The sequence below is a fragment of the Gigantopelta aegis genome, chromosome 9, assembly GCF_016097555.1.
Source record: "Gigantopelta aegis isolate Gae_Host chromosome 9, Gae_host_genome, whole genome shotgun sequence".
NCBI lineage: Eukaryota > Metazoa > Mollusca > Gastropoda > Neomphalida > Peltospiridae > Gigantopelta > Gigantopelta aegis.
The window spans coordinates 10,184,398-10,206,802 of record NC_054707.1 but is presented as its reverse complement, the minus strand read 5'-3'; the positions used below and the strand labels follow the sequence as shown (position 1 = coordinate 10,206,802).

The 22,405-nt window shown below is 38.0% G+C and overlaps 1 protein-coding gene across 1 annotated transcript in view; it reads left to right on the top strand.

Moving 5' to 3' along the window:
- Nucleotides 1–403: 403 nt before the first annotated feature.
- Nucleotides 404–22,405, top strand: part of LOC121381940 (cubilin-like) — a 51,077-nt gene continuing 29,075 nt past the window's right edge. Inside the window, exons 1-11 of the mRNA XM_041511363.1 lie at nt 404–546; nt 3,591–3,687; nt 5,944–6,077; nt 7,332–7,499; nt 8,256–8,391; nt 10,574–10,719; nt 11,993–12,160; nt 13,207–13,285; nt 13,630–13,772; nt 18,560–18,715; nt 19,355–19,436. Coding sequence (XP_041367297.1) covers nt 474–546; nt 3,591–3,687; nt 5,944–6,077; nt 7,332–7,499; nt 8,256–8,391; nt 10,574–10,719; nt 11,993–12,160; nt 13,207–13,285; nt 13,630–13,772; nt 18,560–18,715; nt 19,355–19,436 — 1,382 coding nt within the window. The 5' untranslated portion in view covers nt 404–473. The remainder of the gene's footprint in view (nt 547–3,590; nt 3,688–5,943; nt 6,078–7,331; nt 7,500–8,255; nt 8,392–10,573; nt 10,720–11,992; nt 12,161–13,206; nt 13,286–13,629; nt 13,773–18,559; nt 18,716–19,354; nt 19,437–22,405) is intronic.

Here is a 22,405-nt window from a genome sequence, read left to right as displayed (position 1 = left end):
GGAGGTCTGGGACAAACTAAAATATTGGTACTAAATAAAACAATTAAAGACAATGTTAGTAGGAATGCAGTTTTCCATCAAAAGTTACCCCACCCGACAGTCCACCCCTAAAATTCACGTAATACATATTCTCCTCTAGGACGTCCCAGATCAAAATTCAAATAATGAGATTTGATCTAGCTAGGAGAACGGCGTTTGTTCAGCCATAGTTTCTATTATGTTTACAAATACATAATTACGTCTCCACCTCCTTCGACAAAGACCGCAGCTCCGAGAGATACCAGACTTGCACAATGTTTTTATAATCCTGTTATTGAATTGATTATTAGGACGTCCTAGTTACAAATGGATACAATTTTACTCCAGTGTGGACCAAAACAACAATTATTATTGTTTTGGCCAATTCACGTGTAATTAATGCATAATTTACAGGAAATTCAACTGTACGCATGATTTCTGCTTAGAAGAGCACGATGCAGCATGTCTGGGGCGTGAATTTCGTGATCGTGGGGATAGTCATTGCCTGTATTCTGCAGTGCGTGCAAGGTAAGAATCTTAGAATGCCGATCTTCTTCAGTTCTTGTAAACAACATGATCATGATGCAGTGACCATTTTGTTAGCTTGCAGAGGTTCTGACAGAATTTCCATCTGTTGTGGCGAACTCTATCCTCAAATGCATGGGTCGGACAGTGATTCTATTCACACTGACTTGCATTAAATTTTAACATTAATGATTAAAACAAAAACGAGAAAAAAGAAAGAAAGAAAAATACACCTGGCAAGGGCGAATATGGGAATTTCGTTGTGGGGTGGGGGTGGGGTGGAAGCAGGAATTTTAGAAAGAGACCCCATGAACCGAGATTTATTTTAATGAACTAGTCAGACCAAAGTTCCAAAACTGATGCAGTGATGCCTTGCTTTTGTTTGTTTTTGTATGTTGTGTTAGAGGGGTGGGTTAGAGCTTGGCTGAAAAGCATGGATTGCACACAGAAGGTGGGTAGGCGACATATATATAGATAGAAATATATATAGATAGATAGATACACACACACACACACGCATACATACACATATAGCCCAAGTACTCTGACTAAGAGAGCTAGACAGACATTTGGACATAAATACGCTTTCATTACAGTCAGAGACCAAGCTATGTATTTTTTTGGCAATTCCCGATAACCAAAAAGTTGGCAAAGATTTCCGCTCTAATACCACAATAATCCTATGTTTGACGTCAAATACCTTTACATTGATCATTTTCGAGTTAACTGATTAAAAAAAATCCACATATTAATCAGTAATACACATAGTACAGAAAGAAATCTGACAGCACCCACATTCAGCTCTTTATGCAGTAGGCGAACTTCTTGGAGAAAAGTGCAGTAATAAACTCTGGATTGTATACTAAGGTCGACGACAGTCACTTTTCGCAATCATTGGAAGAAATGTATGCAACCGATTAGGTGACCACAAAGTACGACCATGACCGTACATCAATACGTTGCATGTTCTGTTATGTACATCGACAATCTGATTAAAATTAGTTCTACAGGTCTACCAGTAGATCTAACAGCATTTTGTGGACTCCCATGTCCAGGTGACATTTCATCTATAAATAACAATTTAAATATCGACCAATTACACTTCGCCTTTTATAGCGTTATTCGGGAGCATATAAATTCAAAAAATATCTGGCGAGACTATTTATGCAGTAGGCGAACTTGTTGGAGAAAAGTGCAGTAATAAACTCTGGATTGTATACTAAGGTTGACGACAGTCACTTTTCGCACCCTTATTTTGGGTTCGTACACAATAAAATATAGCATATCTTACCATAATTTCACTTGAAATCCACATTTTGTAAAAGGTACAATTTTTTAATCACAAGATTAGTAATGTTCAAACAAAAAAATTTCAGTATAGCAAGTTTGCATTGGAATTTTTCCAGCATTCTTAAAACGGAAATGTCATGTACCCAGTGTATGGTTATTGTAAGGCGATTCAAAGTGACGTCATTGGAATACTGATGTCATTCAAATTCAAAATTAGCTATATTATTACAATGCTTCCCACATTAAAATAAAAACTGGTCTACTAACCTTGACCCCTGTCAAATTTCTATAACAAGCTGACACCGTTGTTTACAGGTTGGTATTTTGTTATTTTTTATAATTCTGGACAAAATATTAATTTTAAGTTTCAAAAGATGAAAGAAAAAAAGTACCTTTTGTCAAATATATCATACCAAAAAATTACTGTTGGATATGTTTTATTTACTGTGTACGAAGCCAAAACAAAAGTGTGAAAAGTGACTGTCGTCGACCTTAGTATTTATAAACAGATTTTTATGGCTATACCATAACAGGGTTTTTTCCGTCTTGAAACAAATTTTATATTGAAATTAGTTTCTGGTATACTTCGTAATTCACCCGAATCATTTCGTATACCCTTGGCATAATCCTGAATGTTTTCAAATTCTTTTCAAATCACTGGCATAATTTTACAAGTAAGATTTTGATTGGTCGAATGAAAGGTCAACTGGACATGAGCTCCAACGGGGTGCTGTTAGATCCACAGGTAATAGTAATTAACCAGTGGAGCTAATTTTAATTAGATTGGTACATCATCACTGACGGCACACCAAGCATTGTGTAGACCATACTTCAGGTTCAGAAGACATGAGAGGATCACTGTACATACTTTTAACAGATAAATAGTCTATATAAAAGACAGTATTTTAAAAATTTAAACATATAAGTCTCATTGAAATTTTACTGATGCACATGAACTTGTTTCCGTAACTATATATATATGTATGATTTTATAAAATTTTCCGGCCTTGGTGGCGTCATGGTTAGCCATCAGTCTACAGGCTGGTAGGTACTGGGTTCGGATCCCAGTCGAGGCATGGAGTTTTTAATCCAGATACCGACTCCAAAACCTGAGTGAGTGCTCCGCATGGCTCAATGGGTAGGTGTAAACCACTTGCACCAACCAGTGATCCATAACTGGTTCAACAAAGGCCATGGTTTGTGCTATCCTGCCTGTGGGAAGCACAAATAAAAGATCCCTTGCTGCCTGTCGTAAAAAGAGTAGCCTATGTGGTGACAGCGGGTTTCCTCTCCAAATCTGTGTGGTCCTTAACCATATGTCTGACGCCATATAACCGTAAATAAAATGTGTTGAGTGCATCGTTAAATAAAACATTTTTTTTTTTTAAATAAAATTTAATAGTTAAAAAAAAAGGTTTGAGTTTGGGGGGGGGGGGGGGGGGGCGCATGGCCCCTGTGTTCACCCTGGATATGCCACTGTTGCTTTAGGAAAAATGTAGCAGGTTTCCTCTATCAGAATGGTGGTATAGGGCTTTGCAAATTAAACTGAAGATACAAATCTGGCTTGTGCCCCCCACTAGAGACTGCCCCAATCTCCATTAAAGATTTTGCCCCCTCCAGATATCGTTCCTGTTGTAATACATGTATTTTTAAAACAATTAAGTTATTTACACATGTGTAGTAAATGTTAAAGAAATGAATGGTGGTGTGTGACCAGAAGACATGTTTATTTGACAATGTATGTTTGTATTTTTCAGTAAAGGCGCAGTGTGGAGGGAATCCGCTGGTAATTACACAAGAACCTTCCAAGTCGAGCTACATCCAGTCTCCAAACTATCCTCTAAACTACACAGAGTAAGCACTACAAACCCTTTAAACAATGCCTCTATAAAGGGGCATTCTCAAGCTCATACAATTCATGGCTTGCTCTGAGTCAGCAGAAAATTTCGCCAAATTATATATTAAACATAAAACATTTTGGGGAAACCCAGTTATTTTGTAACAAAATACCAATCATTACATGAAATTATTTCTCCAAATTAAAATAAAATTCACCAGTTGTTTGGGAAATTTGCAATTGGTGAAGTTGGCGAGTGTCAGAGCTAGCCCTGCGATTAGTCGAAACTATTTCTCGCATGCGATCGAATCGTATATGAATCAAAATGACTTGATTCTTATAAGACAAGTCTTTACATACATTGTAATACCATCAGTAAATTGTCTACATTTATGTTTTCTCTATTTCAGTGGAAATTTGTATGAACTTCCATTTCGCGCAAAATATTTTTAAATGGACAAGCTTTGTTTGACGTCATGGAATCTTATGATGTAACAATGTCTCCCCCCACACACTAAGTCACTACAACAAATCACATGCGACTAGTCAGAGTGACAAATCGTACAATGAGAATGCTGCTTTATGTCATAGAAAGTTGTAAAAAATGGCATCCATGATTTGGCATCCATGTGCATAATGCCATTTTACTTTATTCCTTAATCTCATCATCATCTAGTGTAAGCGTCCGGTACTCGGATCCAGGTCGAGTTTGACCCTGAGTACTCGAGTCAAATATATTGGACTCGTGGAGGCCCTACTGGGAAGGCATTCATGTAAAATGCTTCTGTGCGACGGAACTTAAGTGGATTTTGTTTAATATAAGGTTTAACAGTGTGTTGTCGGGCCCTAGGATTTTAAATGTTTTAGGAAACACCTTAAATTAGTTCCGATATGCCTTGCAATTTCTGGAACCCATCAGACACAGCTTTGTAAATTATGATGGATTATGTTGTATGATAATGGGTAGTAGAGCTGGGCGGTATTGAAATTTCAGGTTTGATATCGATATCAGTATTTTTGGGGTGTATTGGTACGGTATTCAGTATTGATACAATACCGATATCGAACAGTATTTGTGGTATACTCAGCTTTAAGTCTCGCCCGCTAATTTCATCTAAATAAAATTAAATTCCATACACAATTGAGGCCCTCATCTCTCTCTTCTTTTGCACTATTTTGCATTTGTCAGATATATGGGCGGGATGTAGCCCAGTGGTAAAGAGCTTGCTTGATGCATGGTCGGTTTATAGGATCGATCCCCATCAGAGGCCCCATTGGGCTATTTCTTGTTCCAGCCAGTGCTCCACAATAAAGGACATGGTATGTACTATCCTGTCTGTGGGATGGTGCTTATAAAAGATCCCTTGCTGCTAATCAAAAAGAGTAGCCTATGAAGTGGTGACCACAGGTTTCCTCTCTCTATATCTGTGTGGTCCTTAACCATATGTCTGATGCCACATAACCATAAATACAATGTGTTGAGTGCGTCGTTAAATAAAACAGTTCCTTCCTTCATCAGATATATTGTTATAGTGCTTTACTAAATGTCGGATAACATTTATCAATACAAAAATTTCTGTATTTTGAAATTTGCTTGGTACCGTAAATCAGTATTGATCGGGCCCCGTATTACGAAGTGATCTTAGCCCTGAGATCAACTTAAGTGCATAGGGTAGCTATGCACTTGAGGTAATCTTAGGGCTAAGATCACTTCGTGGAACGGTGCCCTGATACTGATACCTATCGGTATATACGGTATACCACCCAGATCTAATGGGAAGCATAGGTTTGAATAAGAAAACCTCAGATGATCTGCTCACAGTTCACCAAGAAATATCTATTCTAAGACCCAAGTTGTCCGGCACATCCCTTCTCTGGTCCTAATATAAAACGGGGGTTGGGATTTAACTCAATCGCTTGAGGTGCTTGCATCATAGCATTGAACCACCTTAGTGTATCCATTCAACTGATTGAATTTTTTCCCATTCCAACCAGTTACCACAACTGGTTAAAGGCCATGGTATGTGCTTTCCTGTCTGTGGGAAAGTGCATCTAAAAGATCCCTAGCTGCATTAGAAAAAATGTAACAGGATTCCTCTGATGATTATACGTGTCAAAATTACCAAATGTTAATTAATGTGCTCTAGTGGTATCATTAAACAAAATAAACTTTAATATAAAGGATAAAGTAAATGGCACAAATTAATATAGAGAATGCTTAAGTTCATGTAAATGATGTATGAAAATAACAATACATTTTCTCATCCTTCTAGAAACACCAGTTGTGAATGGAAGGTCAAAGCTAACTCAAAGACGTATGATGATGATTATCTCAAATTTGAGGTTGTTGATTTTGTGTTGATGGGAAACAGTGGTTGTACGACCGACTACCTGGAGATTATAGCAGGTAACTGTAGATGCGTATGAATTCAACAAATAAAGCTTAATTAAATTCCTTTCTCATCTTTCTATTCAAAATAGAGTTCAGCCTTGTGATAGATTGTCAGTGCTTTAAAAAATTAAGTTGTTCTTAAATCAAATCCCATCAGTGGAACTGGTCAGTAAATGAAATCCCTTCAGTGGAACTGGTCAGTAAATGAAATCCCAGAACTGGTCAGTAAATCAAATCTCTTCAGTGGAACTGGTTAGTAAATAAAATCCTGGAACTGGTCAGTAAATAAAATCCCGGAACTGGCCAGTAAATCAAATCCCGGAACTGGCCAGTAAATCAAATCCCGGAACTGGCCAGTAAATCAAATCCCTTCAGTGGAACTGTTAAGTATATAAAATCCCTTCAGTGGAACTGGTCAGTAAATCAATTTATGTCGGTGGAACAGGCTACTTTATAACTCAATTTACAGCCAAACCAATCAAACAAGGATCTAGTAACTGATATTTTTATAAGTAATTGGTCATTCTGTAGAGGTACAACATAGGCCATTGATATCAGATGTTTATAAGTAACTGGTCATTCTGTAGAGGTACAACATAGGCCATTGATATAAGATGTTTATAAGTAACTGGTCATTCTGTAGAGGTACAACATAGGCCATTGATATCAGATGTTTATAAGTAACTGGTCATTCTGTAGAGGTACAACATAGGCCATTGATATCAGATGTTTATAAGTAACTGGACATTCTGTAGAGGTACAACATAGGCCATTGATATCAGATGTTTATAAGTAACTGGACATTCTGTAGAGGTAGAACATAGGCCATTGATATCAGATGTTTATAAGTAACTGGTCATTCTGTAGAGGTAGAACATAGGCCATTGATATCAGATTTTTATAAGTAACTGGTCATTCTGTAGAGGTAGAACATAGGCCATTGATATCAGATGTTTATAAGTAACTGGTCATTCTGTAGAGGTAAAACATAGGCCATTGATATCAGATGTTTATAAGTAACTGGACATTCTGTAGAGGTAGAACATAGGCCATTGATATCAGATGTTTATAAGTAACTGGTCATATTGTAGAGGTAGAACATAGGCCATTGATATCAGATGTTTGTTAAGCAAATTCCTTTATGACCATTTGATTTTAAATATTGTGTTGTGTATGGATGACTGTACATTGGTATCCTTTGTAACTTGTTCACATTGCCAGTTTGACCATATTGCCAATAATTTTTGAGATTTTGTTTTTGTCTTTAAGAAACAAGAAGCACAGATCCAGAGAATGTTGTGAAGAAAAATGTGGGTCGGTGGTGTGGAAAACAGTATAGCAAATATTTGGAAATACCAGGAGACGTGACGATCACATTCCGGTCAGATGCATCTAATACCAGCACCGGGTTCCAGATTAAAATAGACCTCATTAAAAGTATGGTTCATGATATTCTATAGCATTACCTGTTTAATGTGTTGGTAGTTTTTATTTCCTAAAACTATAATTCAATTAATATATTTGTATATATGTGGAGTTTTCAATCAAACACATTGTAAAGATTATTCCATATATTAGTACATTTTATTTAACACATGATTTAGTTTATTTGCAATTTTAGGTTAAAGTTTAATTTTTGAAAATGTTTTAAAATGTCTATCAAAACGACTTGTGCAGCTAAGTGAGATGACTTTTACTACTGACTTTTACTACTGATTTCTAACAAATGACTCCTACTACTGCTTATTAATAATTGAACTCAGAAGGTAGGCGTTTAAAAATGAGTGTAATTTAGTGAAGAGCAGCTCACTCATGTAGAGATTAGTCCTAGGCCTCCAACCCTCCTAGGTGAATGTCAGTAACTCACCATGTGTGTGTGTGTGTGTGTGTGTGTGTAAGACCACTGCATGTTCTGGGTATACAGCTCAAATAACTGAAGTGGGCCAGGACAGCATGCATGAACCTTAATTGGATATAAGTAAGAAAATCAGGGGCTGATTCAAAAATATATTTTGGAAGGGGCAGTTTAAAAGAAAAGGGGCACATGGACCAATTTGTGAAGATTTTTTAAAGCCCCCCCCCCCCAAAAAAAAAAAAAGAGGCAGCTGAACATATTTGTGGGAGATGTGTCCTCTGGTCTTCCCGTAGATCAAACTCTGACAAAACGGTAAAATGAAAGATTGCTACTTGCAGGTTCTGATGTATGTAACAGCATGGTGAGAATCAACACCACGATGCCCATACATGCAGGTCATATAGTCGCAGTGCAGGAGTTCGGTCCAACAGAGGGGTACCTGTATTCTCCAGGCTACCCTTTTGGTTTATACAGGTAGGTACTTGGAGAATAACTAACGAGCAACAAGGAATTGTGAATGAATGTTGTAAATCTAATTCTCTGGCAAAGATTTTACAACATTTATTCACGAGGGACACATAATTTGTAACTCCTGATAGTAAGTTGGTTATTCTCTTTATTACCCATTGTCACTTTTTGCTGGTTTTTAATATAAACATTCCTCTGCTGTTTACAACAAAACCATCAGCCATTACATCATATAGCCTCACGTGCATTATATGGCATAATATAAGTGACGTCATGGAATAATGCCATTCTTTTTACAGCCAAATATTTACAAAACAAAATAATATGACTTTACAAAACAAAATAATACGACTGTAGTTGCATGAGAACATAATTATTGTTTGATACTATTAAAGCCGCTGCTTATCAAAATATACCATTATTATCTAAATCTTTGTAGATCGTATATCATACATGTATGAATAATCTCATGAATGGAAACAATAAATGAATGTAAATGAAGTTCCTGCCATGGCAAACAACCAACCAAATGTCATCAATTTTAAGCTAGCCAATTGGGTCTTCACGAGTACTCGAGTACTCAGGCACGGGTCGAGTCTAGCAAGACTCCGAGTCCATTCACAGGACTCGAGTACAAGGTGGAATACAATTATCTACTATAATACAATGGACAATGTCGGACAATAATTTCAACAGTAAGTAATCAACAATATAAGTTACAGAATATTATATGATCATGGGCTAGTTTCTCTTTTTAAATTGACCGTCCGTCTGTCAAAATACTGAACACATCAACCGGTTTCTAAATACAATACAGTGGCAGGATTTGGCATCCATGTTCAGCGCTGGAATTAAGAATGAATGAATGTTTAACGACTCCCCAGCACGAAAAATACATCGGCTATTGGGTGTCAAACTATGGTAATGGAAAAACAAAGTGATGATCAACATCTATATAAAAATTCAACAGGTAAATAAAAACACAGTGTAAAGGACTGTGTAAAAATACATAATGCTATTTTATTTTATTTTATTTTATTCCTTAATCTCGTCATCATCACTTTGTGTTCTGTATTCATCAGGCTACCCATTTGATTATATATTTAGGTACTTCTTTATAAGGATGATGGCCAACCCATCTATGTGCATTTGGCCTCCTGCATCTATGCCTCCTCTGATAGTTGTGAGAACAATAGTTTTGTCTAAATAATTTTTCATTAGCGCATTAAATTTAAATTTACAACCTGATTTAGATTGTCCTAATGGGTTACACAAATGGGCATGATACATAAATGGGTTAGTTCTTGGAGGCCTGTGTTGGTATTCAAGTGAAGTCAAGTTATGCAGTACATGGATTTAAAGTGGCAGACCCTACTTTCAGCTACATGAAAAAGCACACTATGTTTGGTCTCTGACTTTGAAATGGTGAAATACCCTCTAAAATTTTACTAAAACTCTACTCCATAACTGTTACTTCTCAGATGCACGTGCATTTTAAAAAATATGAGGAATGCATTTAGTAATATTAAAAAACACCAGGATGACCAAAAACACTTCGAATGTATGGAAATGGATAATCTAAACAATAAAATCTAAGTAAAGTATGATTCCAGTTATCAAAAACTGCCTCTAATAGTCAAGAATATGCCTTAGTGTTTAAAAACTAGGGTATGTCCCTTTAAAAATTTGTCAATTTTGTTTTTAAAGTGCAGTGAATAAAACGGCCCACCGACGGCAATCTAAAGCCTGTCTACGGCAATGTTTTTGTTTTTAAATGACTTTTACAGCAAATAAATATGACTGAAAGGTTATTTTGTTGTATGTAGTAAATGTACTAATGTCATATACTGGCAGATAATATACACCAGATGTAAACATTTTGCAATCATTGAGGAGCTTTAAAGACGGAACTTTTTGCCATTGGTGATGCTCCTGACCTACGGCAATTAATATCTCAACGATAACAATTGCCGTCAGTGCTGTCGTTAAGTTCGAGCCCTAATTATGTATATTTAAAAATTATTGTCATGCTCCCGACCTACAGCAATTTATATCTCAGTGTCTACAATTGCCGTCGGTGCCATCGTTAAGTCAGAGCCCTGGTTATGTATATTTAAAAATTATTATGGAGGTACAATGTAGGAAGTGAGCTGATAAGTGAAAGTGTTTTGTATTTTGTGTTCTGCAGGGAGATGACTTGTGTGTGGGAAGTGGGAATTCCTGCTGCCAAGTATCTGTACGCTGGTACAATCCACCTGGAGAACAGTCTCCTAGAGAAACCAGCAGAATCAACCGCCAGCAGCAAATCACCTGGAGACATCCACATCAAGGAGAGTCAGTACTGTAATACTTTATAAGGGGCAGGATGTAGCCCAGTGGTACAGCGCTCGCTCGATGTGCGGTCGGTGTGGGATCGATCCCTGTTGGTGGGCCCATTGGGCCATTTCTCATTCCAGCCAGTGCACCATGACTGGTATGTCTGGGATGGTGCTTATAAAAAATCCCTTGCTGCTAATCGAAAAGAGTAGCCCATGAAGTGGCGACAGCGGGTTTCCACTCTCAGTATCTGTGTGGTCCTTAACCATATGTCTGACGCCATATAACTGTAAATGCAATGTGTTGAGTGCGTCGTTAAATAAAACATTTCTTTCTTTCTTTAATACTTTATAATAAAAGTTTGTTTTGTTTAACAACATAACATTGAGTTATTAATCATTGGCTATTGGATATCAAACATTTGTTAATTCCAACATGTAGTCTTAGAAAGGAAATATGCTACATTTTTCGATTAATAGCAAGGAATATATATATAATATATATATGCACCATACCACAAACAGGATAGCATATACCACAGTCTTAGATATACCAGTCATGGTGCATTGGCTAGAGCAAGAAATAGCCCAATGGGTTCACCGATGGGGATCGATCCGAGATCTACCATGCATGAAGTAAGTGCTTTACCACTGGGCTATGTCCTGCCCTCTATACTTTATGTAAACATATGTATATTGCTGGTCGCTGGTCAGTGTGCACATCCATTTTGACCCTCATGCGCGGGCATTTTTTATTTTTTAAAAATTCTGTGGTAGCTACATCAGTGACCTCTACAGAAATAATGCTGCATTGCTTCAACTAATAATAGTGTGATGGACCATGGTGTTCGGATCCTGATACGGTCGGGGGAGGGGGGCAAAGTTGAAATAATAAAAGTTTCCTAGGCTATATGGAAAATGTAACGGAAAGCATTTATGTCACCAAGGTAAATGAGAGTGCACCATAGCTAATGAAGAGGGCCCAATGTAGATGAGAAGGATACAATAAACAAAATATACCCACTTTTTCTGAACAATCCATGCTTCTAAAAACAAACAAGAAAAAAGAAAGAAAAGAAAAACGCATTGCTGCATGAATCCTGAAACTTTGGTCTGACCAGACCAACTACTTTTATTTTTGCCTGACCACCTAAATTTCTACAAACAGCAATGTTAATATTTGTGACAAAAATGCTGATATCTTCAAAAACTTGGGGTATGTAGCCCTCCTCTCACCACCTTTTGCTGTAATTGAAGTTAGGTACATGAACTGTATGTGTTCCTATTTTCAGACTGGGAAGGAGGAAAGGAGTACAGATATCGTATCGATGAATATTTCTTCTTCCGGAGTTCGTCAGAATATTACATGGATAAGACGATTACCATAACATTCAACAGAACCAGTCACAGTCCCAAATATGAGCCAGGATTTCGCTTGTTGGTGTACTCACGGATCCCTTGTAAGTGATTGTTTTTATCAATGATAATAGGGCTCCATTGGCATGGCAAGGCAATTTGGGTTTCTTTAGATCATTCTGGCAATGAGAAAATTTGTGACATAATGTTCAAAGGGGCAGTGTTCTTGTCCTGTTTTGTTATAGATCAGACTGGATGCTACCAAAATTTATAACTGTAATGTTTTTGTCATGTTTTGTTACAGCTACAACTGGATCCTACCTATATCTATAACTGTAGTGTTCTTGTCATGTTTTGTTACAGATATGACTGGATCTTACCAATATCCATAACTGTAGTGTTCTTGTCATGTTTTGTTACAGATATGACTGGATGCTACCAATATCCATAACTGTAGTGTTCTTGTCATGTTTTGTTACAGCTACATCTGGATCCTACCTATATCTATAACTGTAGTGTTCTTGTCATGTTTTGTTACATATATGACTGGATGCTGCCAATATCCATAACTGTAGTGTTCTTGTCATGTTTTGTTACAGCTACAACTGGATCCTACCTATATCTATAACTAGTGTTCTTGTCATGTTTTGTTACATATATGACTGGATGCTGCCAATATCCATAACTGTAGTGTTCTTGTCATGTTTTGTTACAGCTACAACTGGATCCTACCAATATATATAACTGTAGAGTTCTTGTCATGTTTTGTTACAGCTACAACTGGATCCTACCAATATCCATAACTGTAGTGTTCTTGTCATGGTTTGTTACAGATATGACTGGATGGTACCAATATCTATAACTGTAGTGTTCTTGTCATGTTTTGTTACAGATATGACTGGATGCTACCAATATCTATAACTGTAGTGTTCTTGTCATGTTTTGTTACAGCTACAACTGGATCCTACCGCTACAACTGGATCCTACCTATATCTATAACTAGTGTTCTTGTCATGTTTTGTTACAGATATGACTAGATGCTACCAATATCCATAACTGTAGTGTTCTTGTTGGGTGTTTTGTTTCAGATACAAACTGGATCCTACATAAATTCATAACTGCAGTGTTCTTGTCATGTTTGTTGTTTCAGATAAGACTTCATGTTACCAAAATGTGCTGACTGCGGACCCAGAACCATCGTTCGTTGATCATCGAGTGACTCGCTACAAGTGAGAGTGCTACGTGTCTTTTAGAAGGGTTTAAACAGGACACCTATTTGTATGAGCAAATTGGAGAGAATTTGGTCCATATCCAAATTCATGTTTTAATTAGCCTGGGAGCCAGAATGGTGGTACATGTAGATCTACTAAGTGCATGCTATTTTCAATTGGTGACGATTTAATTTGTTTGTTTTGTTTAATGACACCACTAGAGCACATTCCTCCCAACCAAAGGTTGAATTAATGATGTTAGACACCAAAGAACCATAGCTTAAAATGTGCTAAGGTATCATTAAAGACAAATATTCCTTTTCATTTCTGTCACCAATCACTGTTTGGTTTTTCTTTTTCAGCTTTGCTCATTGTCATTGGATGATTAGCTCTGGGCGGTATATTGGTGGTGACGCCAGCCGTGTGGTCGTCATCGAAGTATTGGTGATGGATTTTGACTGGAGCACAGTAGATTCCTGTAATAAAGTATTCACAGTTGAAGATGGTAAGTATTGGTGATGGATTGTGACTGGAGCACAGTAGATTCCTGTAATAAAGTATTCACAGTTGAAGATGGTAAGTATTGGTGATGGATTTTGACTGGAGCACAGTGGATTCCTGTAATAAAGTTTTCACAGTTGAAGATGGTAAGTATTGGTGATGAATTGTGACTGGAGCACAGTGGATTCCTGTATTGGTGATGAATTTTGACTGGAGCACACAGTGTGGATTCCTATATTGGTGATGGATTTTAACTGGAGCACAGTGGATTCCTGTAATAAAGTATTTACAGTTGAAGATGGTAAGTATTGGTGATGAATTTTGGCTGGAGCACAGTGGATTCCTGTAATAAAGTTTTCACAGTTGAAGATGGTAAGTATTGGTGATGAATTGTGACTAGAGCACAGTGGATCCCTGTAATGGTGATGGATTTTAACTGGAGCACAGTGGATTCCTGTAATAAAGTATTCACAGTTGAATATGGTAAGTATTGGTGATGGATTTTGACTGGAGCACAGTGGATTCCTGTATTGGTGATGAATTTTGACTGGAGCACAGTGGATTCCTGTATTGGTGATGGATTTTGACTGGAGCACAGTGGATTCCTGTATTGGTGATGAATTTTGACTGGAGCACAGTGGATTCCTGTATTGGTGATGGATTTTAACTGGAGCACAGTGGATTCCTGTATTGGTGATGAATTTTGACTGGAGCACAGTGGATTCCTGTATTGGTGATGGATTTTAACTGGAGCACAGTGGATTCCTGTAATAAAGTATTCACAGTTGAAGATGGTAAGTATTGGTGATGAATTTTGACTGGAGCACAGTGGATTCCTGTATTGGTGATGGATTTTAACTGGAGCACAGTGGATTCGTGTATTGGTGATGAATTTTGACTGGAGCACAGTGGATTCCTGTATTGGTGATGGATTTTGACTGGAGCACAGTGGATTCCTGTATTGGTGATGGATTTTGACTGGAGCACAGTGGATTCCTGTATTGGTGATGAATTTTGACTGGAGCACAGTGGATTCCTGTATTGGTGATGGATTTTGACTGGAGCACAGTGGATTCCTGAATTTTGACTGGAGCACAGTGGATTCCTGTATTGGTGATGGATTTTGACTGGAGCACAGTGGATTCCTGTATTGGTGATGGATTTTGACTGGAGCACAGTGGATTCCTGTATTGGTGATGAATTTTGACTGGAGCACAGTGGATTCCTGTATTTTAACTGGAGCACATAAGTATTCACAGATGATATGGTGAGTATTGGTGATGAATTTTGACTAGCACAGTGATTCCTGTATTGGTGATGGATTTTGACTGGAGCACAGTGGATTCCTGTATTTTAACTGGAGCACAGTACAGTTGAAGATGGTAAGTATTGGTGATGGATTGTGACTGGAGCACAGTGGATTCCTGTATTGGTGATGGATTTTAACTGGAGCACAGTGGATTCCTGTAATAAAGTATTCACAGTTGAAGATGGTAAGTATTGGTGATGAATTTTGACTGGAGCACAGTGGATTCCTGTATTGGTGATGGATTTTAACTGGAGCACAGTGGATTCCTGTATTGGTGATGAATTTTGACTGGAGCACAGTGGATTCCTGTATTGGTGATGAATTTTGACTGGAGCACAGTGGATTCCTGTATTGGTGATGAATTTTGACTGGAGCACAGTGGATTCCTGTAATAAAGTATTCATAGTTGAAGATTCCTGTAATAAAGTATTTACAGTTGAAGATGGTAAGTATTGGTGATGAATTTTGACTGGTAGATTCCTATTGGTGATGAATTCTGACTGGAGCACAGTGGATTCCTGTATTGGTGATGGATTTTGTATTGGTGATGAATTTTAACTGGAGCACAGTGGATTCCTGTAATAAAGTATTCACAGTTGAAGATGATAAGTATTGGTGATGGATTTTGAGTAGCACAGTGGATTCCTGTATTGGTGATGGATTTTAACTGGAGCACAGTGGATTCCTGTATTGGTGATGGATTTTAACTGGAGCACAGTGGATTCCTGTAATAAAGTATTCATAGTTGAAGATAGTAAGTATTGGTGATGGATTTTGACTGGAGCACAGTGGATTCCTGTATTGGTGATGAATTTTGACTGGAGCACAGTGGATTCCTGTATTGGTGATGGATTTTGACTGGAGCACAGTGGATTCCTGTATTGGTGATGGATTTTAACAGGAGCACAGTGGATTCCTGTAATAAAGTATTTACAGTTGAAGATGGTAAGTATTGGTGATGGATTTTAACTGGAGCATAGTGGATTCCTGTAATAAAGTATTCACAGTTGAAGATGGTAAGTATTGGTGATGGATTGTGACTGGAGCACAGTAATTATAGCTATTATTCAAATATTGAGTATTCGGGAAGGAAGGAAAGAAATGTTTTATTTAGGTAGGTATTGGTGATAGTACAGTTTGACTTTAGTACTGCGTAATAATGCAGTATAATAGTATTCAGTGTTGGTGATCGAATCATGCAGTGGGGTATCTAGAGTTGAGTATTGTTGATGGTAAATTTTAATGTTAACACAACAGGATTTTGTATTAACTTTCATTCATCATCTATATTCAAGGCAGAATAGTTATTCCCTGGAACTGAAAAAAGCCAATGTGTTACCATAAGTCAACTTGATGAAAGAAAGAATCCCACCATGTATAATAAGTCACGTAGGATGAAAGAAAGAATCCCAATGTGTAATAGTCCATGAAAGAAAGAATCCCACCATGTATAATAAGTCACGTATGATGAAAGAAAGAATCCCACCATGTATAATAAGTCACGTATGATGAAAGAAACCAGAACATGAGCATCTTGGTACTATGCTCTATTTACTGTGTGTTAAGACATCAAAATGGTACAGGGGGCAAGACGTAGCCCAGTGGTAGAGTGCTCGCTTGATGCCTGTTCAGTTTCGGATCGATCCTCATCAGTGGGCCCAACGGGCTATTTCTCGCTCTAGCCAGTGCACCACGACTGGTACATCAAAGGCAGTGGTATGTATACTAAAAGGCAAAAGTTATTGTGACACACAAAAGACAAAGATAATTGATGATAAGTTTTTACTGCCGTGTATGAAAGTTATAACATGGAAAGAGAAATGTCCGAAGGTATGGAAAGGAACAATAGTCCATGAAAAGGGCGCACCTGCCTTATGCAAACCAGCCACATCACTAGAGGGGGTCAGTAGCGAGTGTGTCCACCTTGAGCATTGATACAGGCCCGATACACCTCTGTTGCCAGGGATGGTGAGGGTTGCTGGTTGGAACCTGTTTCGCAGATACGTGGTTCAGGTCCATATGTCTTGGCGAGGGTTTGTCACGGGTGGTCGGCCGCTATGGGGACAGTCCCTGACCTGGTTGTCTTGTTGATATCGTTACCATAAATGCCATATGGTGTTTCTGTGGACATAGAATTGATGCGCGATGTCCCAGATTCAAGCATCCCTATGACTTGCCATCTGTCATTTTCACTGAGGCTTGGCATGACGAAATTGCATCAAACAGTTCACTAATGGTGTTTTTCTGACTTCTGGACTTCTGAAGGCTGCACAGTGGCATTGATTTGCGACTGAATGTGTGGCCTTTAATGGTGAACATTGGACAGCATTTCCCGAATATTCCATGTTTCTTACACAAAGCATGCAATCGCTGCAACAACTGCTTGGTTGCATTTCTTCGAGCTGTTTCATGCACATTTTCTCTGGTTTACATTCATAAATCCATTCACAAATTTATTACTCCAAACAATCCATGTCAAAATAACTTTTGCCTTTTAGTATACTATCCTGTCCATGGGATGGTGCATGTAAAAGATCCCTTGCTGCTATTCGAAAAGAATAGCCCATGAAGTGGTGGAAAAGAATAGCCCATGAAGTGGTGGAAAAGAATAGCCCATGAAGTGGTGACAGTGGGTTTCCTCCCTCAATATCTGTGTGATCCTTAACCATATGTCCGACACCATATAACCATAAATAAAATGTGTTGAGTGCATCGTTAAATAAACCATTTTTCTTCCTTCATAATGGTACAGTGACTGAAGTGAGGTCTAGCACAAGTGTTAAATAATAATAATTATGTAAATGAAGTCTCACACCAGTGTTTGCTAATTAAAGATGTTGGTGTTCTTATCTGATATACACTACAAATGCTACCTTCTTGGATTTACAGTTTGTGATTTTTAGGGTGCATACTACCAAATCAAATCCCATAGACTACAATAGTAACATATGTTGCTAAAACGCCTACCTGCAATGTATCAACCAACATAAACACCACAGATATAAATACTACCACCCTCACCCTTAAAGTGAATCAGAAAAAATTGGGGGTCAAACTGCTCATTTCTGAGATAACGGGTAGCGTCTATGACTACCCTAGTTCCGCACAAAATTTGAGTACTTTTTTTTACAGGTACCCCATACATGTTCCAAGCACAAGGTTACTTGACACAGTGGTACCAGATGAAATAAAATTGCATACATTTTTAGCCCAGATGAAACTAATTGTTTTTACAACCAACCCACTCACATTTATAACCAATCACAGGACTTGTGGTGTTCATTTCTCATTCAAAAGTTGGGTGCACCTCGAACTTTGACCCAGCCAAAAGTTATTTGGTTTAGTACTACCTATAAACTTCACTGAGACCTCACATTTAATTTTATGATTAATATGTATCTGTGTGATGAAAGTTCTGTATTCTTTCTGCAGTTTTAACGTGTCATTATTTAATAGGTTGGAGTGTTTTATTTCCATTTCAGAAAATCGTACATTGATATATGACCACAAGTGCAAAACAAGGACAAAATCAGACACACCAATTCGTATCCGCAGCTATGGACTAAGAATATTTGTTCAGTTTGATATCGATACAAAACTGAATCGAATCCTCTTCAAATATTATTCACGCAACAGATGTAAGTTATTTATTTGTTTCTCAGTTACTATGTATCTTCACCTATAAGTCAGATATTATTCGCGCAACAGATGTAAGTTATTTATTCTGTTTCTCAGTTACCATGTATCTTCACCTATAAGTCAGATATTATTCGCGCAACAGATGTAAGTTATTTATTCTGTTTCTCAGTTACCATGTATCTTCACCTATAAGTCAGATATTATTCATCAAAATAATATTTCATCATTTGGAGGTGGTTGTGACTTGCAATGGGATCCCTATTAAAATAGTACAGAACCGAACCTTCCAAAACTTGACACCCCTTAATACTGCATTTTTACTTGGTCCCATGAGGGAATGGTTTAGAGGGTGTTCACAGTTCTTAGTTTAGGAAGGAAGGTACCTAAAAAGAGTACCATACCTCTATAATTTGTTCACTGATTTAAATTTTGTTAATTGTAAATGGGCCTATAACATTTCAAGTAAGTGATTATTTGCATTTGATTAAACCAAAGCTAGAAGTGTGTTTCTAAACTGCTATATTTCTCAGGTCAGAGTGAAACCAGTAATATAAGTTTTCGACGGCTTGTCTAAATTTGGTACGGAGCAGTGTGGGTGTTTGTTATCAGAAAGCTAACATTTGTTACTCTTCCTACAGATGACTACAGTGAAAATCCAATGGAAGCAGTAGAAAATCAAAGTTACATGTGGCTGGTCGCGCCATCTGTCTTGAAGGAATGGTAAGCACACATCCTGTGTTTGTAGTTTGTTGTTCAGTATTCAGAGCTAGATCTTGGCAAGCAGAAAATGTGGCCAAAATATGTAAGAAAAGAGCAGAACCAACAGTTATTTTCCAACAAAATAGGGTGGGACGTAGCCCAGTAGGAAAACATTCGCTTGATGCGCAGTTGGTCTAGGATGGTGTGCCTATTGGGCTATTTCTCGATCTAGCCAGTGCACCACGACTGGTATATCAAAGGTCATGGTATGTGCTATCCTGTCTGTGGGATGGTATTATATAAATGATCTCTTGCTACTAATGGAAAAAATGTAGCGGGTTTCATCTGTATGACTGAAAATTATCATATGTTTGACATCCAGTAGTTGATGATTAATAAATCAATGTGCTCTAGTGGTGTCGTTAAACAAAACAAACTTTCTTTTTTTCCAGCAAAGTATCAATCGTTACATAAAATTGTTTCGTCAAATTAAAATAAAATTTGTAATTGATGCATTTGGTGAGTTACAGAACTAACCCAGGTATTAAAAAGAAATGTCTATAAAGTGGTTTAGGGTTGTTTCCAGGTCTAGGTCTGGCATTCATCAAATTTGACAATTGCTTCTATCCAATTAAGATTCAAGCACACTGCATTGTCCTCTTAAGTGTATGAGACAGGAAGAAAATCCTCAAATTCAGGCAAAAACAATAGAGATATTTGGGCAAAATGAGCTGCCCTGAACACCAAGTATTTTCATTATTCTACCCACAATATTATTTGTAATCCATGTAACAATGTGTAGTGATTCATTTCCAACCCTATATAGCTGTCTGACAGTAATGCTAATAAGAATGAAATGTTCTTATGCAGATTCGGGCACTTTTGTTTAATTCAGGCAAAAATCAGCCTGCCCCCCTACAGAAATGGGAGCCCATTAAAACTTACTGTGAATGAGAGCTGATACTGGGTAGAACCCAGTACCTACCAGACGTGAGTCCATTGGCTTAACGACCACACCACAGAAGCCAGTTTAATACATGTATGTGTGAGACTTATTTACTAATAGCAGGGTCACACTATATTTTCTAGCTCTGACACTCAGTCTTCAGAGAAAACCTGTTACATTTTTTCCATTAGCAACAAGAGGTCTTTTGTATGCATTTTGCCACATACAAGACATGTTCTTTGATTTGCCATTTGTGGATGTGGGAAAAACTCACCAATCGGAGAAATAGTCCACTGAGTGGGATCGATCCTCCAACCCAAGCACCTCAGGTGTCAGTGCTCTTAGCGACTGAGGTAAATCCTGCCCTCCCCTCCTACTATAAGTCCTTTTGACTTTGACTTTGAACGGTTTATACATGCCCCTATATCACTTGGGCTTCAGGCATGTCTGTCGTGGGTCCAGTCTCGGGCATGGCCAGTTGGTGGACCATTGGGCTATTTCTCATTCCAGCCAGTGCTCCACAACTGGTACACCAAATGCTGTGGTATGTACTATCCTGTCTGTGGGTAGGAACATATAAAAGATCCCTTGCTGCTAATTGAAAAGAATAGGCCATGAAGTGGCGACAGCGGGTTTCCTCTCTCAGTATCTGTGTGGTCCTTAACCATATGTCGGATGCCATATAACCGTAAATAAAATGCGTTGAGTGCGTCGTTAAATAAAACATTTCCTTCCTTCGTGACGTGGCCAGGGATCTGGCCTGGGACAGAAATAGTAATTTTGAAAACATGTTAAACAGCTAGCATGAGCTACATCGTAGTGTTACAACATCTCACAGCAGCTACATCGTAGTGTTACAACATCTCACAGCAGCTACATCATAGTGATTCTACATCTCACAGCAGCTACATCATAGTGTTACAACATCTCACAGCAGCTACATCATAGTGTTACAACATCTCACAGCAGCTACATCATAGTGTTACTACATCTCACAGCAGCTACATCATAGTGTTACTACATCTCACAGCAGCTACATCATAGTGTTACAACATCTCACAGCAGCTACATCATAGTGTTACAACATCTCACAGCAGCTACATCATAGTGTTACAACATCTCACAGCAGCTACATCATAGTGTTACAACATCTCAAAGCAGCTACATCATAGTGTTACAACATCTCACAGCAGCTACATCATAGTGTTACAACATCTCACAGCAGCTACATCATAGTATTACATCTGACAGCAGCTACATCATAGTGTTACAACATCTCACAGCAGCTACATCATAGTGTTACAACATCTCACAGCAGCTACATCATAGTGTTACAACATCTCACAGCAGCTACATCATAGTGTTACATCTGACAGCAGCTACATCATAGTGTTACAACATCTGACAGCAGCTACATCATAGTGTTACAACATCTCACAGCAGCTACATCATAGTGTTACAACATCTCACAGCAGCTACATCATAGTGTTACAACATCTCACAGCAGCTACATCATAGTGTTACATCTGACAGCAGCTACATCATAGTGTTACTACATCTGACAGCAGCTACATCATAGTGTTACATCTCACAGCAGCTACATCATAGTGTTACAACATCTCACAGCAGCTACATAATAGTGTTACAACATCTCACAGCAGCTACATCATAGTGTTACTACATCTCACAGCAGCTACATAATAGTGTTACAACATCTCACAGCAGCTACATCATAGTGTTACTACATCTCACAGCAGCTACATCATAGTGTTACTACATCTCACAGCAGCTACATCATAGTGTTACAACATCTCACAGCAGCTACATCATAGTGTTACTACATCTCACAGCAGCTACATCATAGTGTTACAACATCTCACAGCAGCTACATCATAGTGTTACAACATCTCACAGCAGCTACATCATAGTGTTACAACATCTCACAGCAGCTACATCATAGTGTTACAACATCTCACAGCAGCTACATCATAGTGTTACAACATCTCACAGCAGCTACATCATAGTGTTACAACATCTCACAGCA